Source organism: Colletotrichum orchidophilum (genome assembly GCF_001831195.1).
Source record: "Colletotrichum orchidophilum strain IMI 309357 chromosome Unknown Scaffold_319.1, whole genome shotgun sequence".
NCBI classification, from domain to species: domain Eukaryota; kingdom Fungi; phylum Ascomycota; class Sordariomycetes; order Glomerellales; family Glomerellaceae; genus Colletotrichum; species Colletotrichum orchidophilum.
This window is the reverse complement of record NW_019173273.1, coordinates 1-4,448: the sequence shown is the minus strand read 5'-3', so window position 1 is coordinate 4,448 and position 4,448 is coordinate 1. Positions and strand designations below refer to the sequence as shown.

The following is a 4,448-nucleotide window of genomic DNA, read 5'->3' as shown; positions in this document are numbered from 1 at the left end:
ACTGACAGTCGCTAGCATTGGGTCGTCTTCAAGTTCCCTTTCCAGTAATTACCCGGCCACGTGCTGGCTTGATCGATGCAGCATTCATGTGCCACGGCTGCTGCTGCCGTCTATCGCTGGATTGGTGCCGGCATTGACTTGCGGTAAAGCAGACCGCCTGAAGAACTATTGATGAGCAGGGGAGTAGGACTGCAGCTCTAAGTGATCGAAGGAGAGACGGGCGAGACCCCAAGTGTTCCTTGCACTAGAAAGCCACGCTAGATGCCATCGAAAGCACCACCCACCAAACGGCACGGAGGCTTGCATGAAGAAAACATCATCACAACGTAGGGCCTTGGCGGCAATGCGGCCCATAAACTGTAGCTGGGGTATGTATTGATGAGTTTTGCGATGTAACTTCCAGAACACACACCATGGCTTCCACCTTTGCGAGCAAATACCGTATTTGGTTCATGTCCTGAACTCGTGGCTGTGTGACCTACCTCATGACTCGTTCCGCCGCCTTTCGAGAAACGAAACACCGTCGAATTCCAACGCCTCATGATGGTGATGCTTCCATGTACTCTAACTTCGCATCGCTTTCCTTCCACGGATCGCTTGCAGCAACATGCCACAGAAATCGCCCTTCATCATAACCCATCATAGATCTATGAACAATACTATCCAACTCTCCCTTCTCTCATGACGTTCTGTTATGTGTAATTGCTACGCCCAGAGTAGGCAGGCGGCGGAAAGGGCGGCACGTCTGGGGCTACGTAGGACTGCCGATCGACTTCCACCGTGGTTGTTACAAGCACGCCGTCGCCCGTGTGCTGCGGTCCGGGGCCGCTATCCCTCCGTATCTGCGTCCGGTGTCGCCTCAGTCTATCGACAGAACGAGTCCACCTGTGTTTCGGACTGTCCTTGCTGAAAGAGCTCTCCGACGATGCAGACCGACGTCGGCACCAGACGCTGACGAGCAGTAGACGTAGACTGGGCAGGCTCGCACACAGCATCGCCGTCGACTGCTCGATGAACGACCACACCACAATATCGACATGGTCCCACGTCTCGTCGAACGTGGTGCTATACTCCACCAGGTATCTGACCCGGACCGCCGACGTCACACACGCGCTGTCTCCCGTGTGAGCCTTCTTCTGCTTCATTTCCACAAGGAAAAGGGTACCTGACTCACAACGAACCAACGCTGAACAGCGCGATGACGGCCAGGCGTCGCTGGAGGGAAATCTTGAGCCGCCACACGTAGGGGATTGGCAGGAGCAAGATGGCGACGTCTTCCGCCATGGCGAGTCCGCCACTACTGTAGCCCACCGCTTGCAAGTTAAGACATCGACGGTCGGTGATGGTACGATCCCAGATCGACTGCACAGGCACGCATTGCGTCGCGAAGGGGATGGTGAAGAGCGTGCCATGCAGTAGGAGAATGATCTGGATACCCTGAGCGATCCTCCGAAAGGTCTCCGATGGGAAGATGCGGCCGAGAAAAAGCACGATGGACAGCTTCACGGCAGCTTGGAGGACGATGTAGATCAAGTTTCCGACGTAAAGCATCTGACTCAGCGTTAGTTGAGGCACCGCGACCAGTCGGCGGACCCGGGTTACCGAACCTTACGGATAACGACTCCATTACCAACCGGTATCGTCCAGTAGTGCATGCCGAAACCGATGCTGGTGATGTGCAGATAGACCGCGGCCAAGGCGATGAGGAGTGCCTGGCAGACAACATCAGAAAGGTTTGCTTGGAGAGTTGGGGTCAGTTACCGCCGCGAGGATGGTCATGTAGTCATCCCTCCATAGACCACCGGCGTACCGTCTGCTCGTGAAAAGACGAAGCGTCACAATGAACAACACGAGACTGCAGCTGATGATGAGCGTCTGTCGGACCTCTGTCCTTCGCGATGCTTTTGGATACGCTTCGCACAGGACACCCTCCACCGCCGCCGCAGCTTCAAGACGTCAGGTGGGCTTTCAGAAAGGAAATGGCGGGGCCAACTTAGTTGATCGTCGAACGGGCAGTTTGTCTGCACACATGTCGAAAGCTCCGATTGGGTAGCAATATTGAGACAGATGCACGTAGTCACGTCTTCTGGATCGCAGGCGGACGTCATGAATGTGCTGCTGATGCACTCAGACTAGATGATAGATGCCCCGTTAGCGCGACGAACTCCTGGCCGATGCCACAAACACTTACGGCACACGACGGAACCTGCGAAAGGATCTCGACGGCCGACGTTGCTTTCGCGGCGGCAACAGCAAGCTGGAGGGCTAGGACTGCGAGAGCCGACGATCGACGAGACATTGCACAGGAGAGTCCGATGGGAAAGCGCGAGGATGCTGATGCAGACGATGGCGGTGGTGTCACCGATGTTTCGACGCTGGCCGAGCTGGCATCCTGCGGCTGAAGGCCAAGCTGCTGCGGGAGATATTCAATGAAATAGACGGGAAGCGTGCGGTAGGAAGAGACATTTCTGGTTCTGGTCGTAGTACAGTCGACGAAACTTGCTTCCTGTGTTGAGGCACGAGAATGACAAGCAGCCGCTTACGCCGCTGGTGGGCACTTTGCGGACGATTTCCCCATATCACGCCTCCGCTCCTTCGCTGCGAGTTTCGCAGCACGGTGGGCTCCGTGTCTTGATGCTCTGTATCTTGCAACCTGGCTTAAGCTGAGTGTGGTGCTCTTGGATTCCGTGTGAGCCATCGCCAGCAACAACAATGTGTCGCGTATGTCATGTTCTCACAGGTGGAACATTTGTTGCCCGGTAAAGAACGTAGGGCGTTGTATGCAGAGCACTCCCTCGGCGTTTGGCGAATACCGGCGCAAGTGGGCTCCTCACACGTGGATCATATGAAAAGAGTATGAAATCAATGTTCAAGGATAGTTGTGAGAAAATTGCGCAGAATAATACAACCCCGTACGTAACAAACTCAGCAACTACTCTGTATCGCTATCATCTTCTTCAGCGTCAGACGCATAGCTTTCATCCGAGACGTCTGAGCCCTCCACAAAGTCGGATTCAGCACCGCCGTACCCGTCGTCTAATCGCCCTTTCTCCGACAGGTCTGAGCCATCGCCAGATTCAATGTCAGAAATGTCAGAACGGTAAGGCCCACCGCCCTCATCGTCAAACAGATCTTCGTCCACGTCACACACTGAGTGGCCCCCCGACCCCAGCTCGTCGTCGCTGAGCGTGTCGAGAAGTAGCTCGGCCGCGTCTGCAGAGCTCATCTGGAAGACGGCCCGTGTCCGGTGCATGGTCGCCTCGTGGGTATCGGGAAACAGGATTCTCACGCAGCAGTACATGTACAGCATTTTTCTCGACACTGAATCGTCGCAGAGGTCGAACGTTGCGGGCAAGATCCCGGGGTGAATGGCGTCTTCCGGCGCCTGGATTTCCCAGATCCGCGCAGAAAATGTCAAGACCTGCTCCAGCACTTTGATAGCAATAGGCACGTTTCCAAAGTCAAAGTTCAGTGCCTTGTCAAACTCGAACAACAAGTTAGTCCTGTTGTCCGACGGGCCGTCGTCACGTTCGTCGGGTGCTTCGCGGACTTTGAGGCACGCCAGAAGCGCGGCGACCTTGACGACCAACTCTTTGCCTTGGAGTGGCCCACACAGACAGCTAATAATGTAGGCGATGAATCGGTCACCTGCGGTGCTGTTCATATCTTCTTTGACTCTGTTCAGCGGCGGGTACCACGTGTCGTCAGTCAGTCCGTTGTGAGGGCAGTTGACCGCCAGGCAGATGGCGAGGCAGCACCGCTCGTCTTGTCTAAGCAGGTTGGTCCTGACTCTCATTAGCAGGACATTCCTTTGGTAACATGATACTCTGCCGCTCACCACATGGAGTCCATGATCTCTCTCGGCACGTCTACGGCGTCTCGGTAGTCCAGTTCACGTCTCTACCAATGCCGGTCTTTATATCGTCAGCACCACAACTCTATCCTCCCTTTTTCCCGGACAAAAGCAAATTGTGCTCTTCGTACAGGAGAGTCCTTGTTACCATCCGACATTGTCTTTCAAAAAGAGGATCCTTGCGCAACCATTCCTGCGGAGGCCATCATCGGCTCGGCGGTTAGCGGTTCGCATCAGTGGCCGTTTCTGCAATGACTGCAACGAATGCAACGACGCCGAGACCGCAGAGACAGTCTCGAAAGTGGGAATCGAACATTGTACGGTATCCGTGTATAATCGTGTGATGTACCGAGACGGGATGGCCTCGCGACTCACTGATGCGTGAAAGCTTTGGTCCATCTCTTCGCTCGTTGAGTCGACGACAAAAGCAGCCGGATCAGGCTTATTGAACCTTGCCTCGATCTACCAAAATCATCTCTCGTCAATATCCGGCTTTTTATCGAGCTCAGCATACATTCTTTCCGGCGGTATTATAGAAAAGATCTACGACACGCACCTCGCTCAACACCTTACCGGCACTTCGGCCCACTCCAAT

At 54.7% G+C, this 4,448-nt stretch overlaps 2 protein-coding genes across 2 annotated transcripts; both read right to left on the bottom strand.

Moving 5' to 3' along the window:
- Positions 1-692: 692 nt before the first annotated feature.
- Positions 693-2,698, bottom strand: CORC01_14500 (uncharacterized protein; the record flags this gene model as incomplete). Its single annotated transcript, XM_022626106.1, has 7 exons — positions 693-1,113; positions 1,175-1,551; positions 1,608-1,712; positions 1,762-1,946; positions 2,030-2,132; positions 2,192-2,468; positions 2,544-2,698. 7 exons carry the CDS (start codon positions 2,696-2,698, stop codon positions 693-695), a joined length of 1,623 nt encoding a protein of 540 aa, XP_022467386.1.
- Positions 2,699-2,932: 234 nt separating this feature from the next.
- CORC01_14499 (uncharacterized protein) lies at positions 2,933-3,796 on the bottom strand (the record flags this gene model as incomplete). The annotated part of the gene is made up of 1 exon (XM_022626105.1): positions 2,933-3,796. The coding sequence occupies one exon, from the start codon at positions 3,794-3,796 to the stop codon at positions 2,933-2,935; it is 864 nt and encodes a 287-aa protein (XP_022467385.1).
- Between the last annotated feature and the right edge of the window lie 652 nt (positions 3,797-4,448).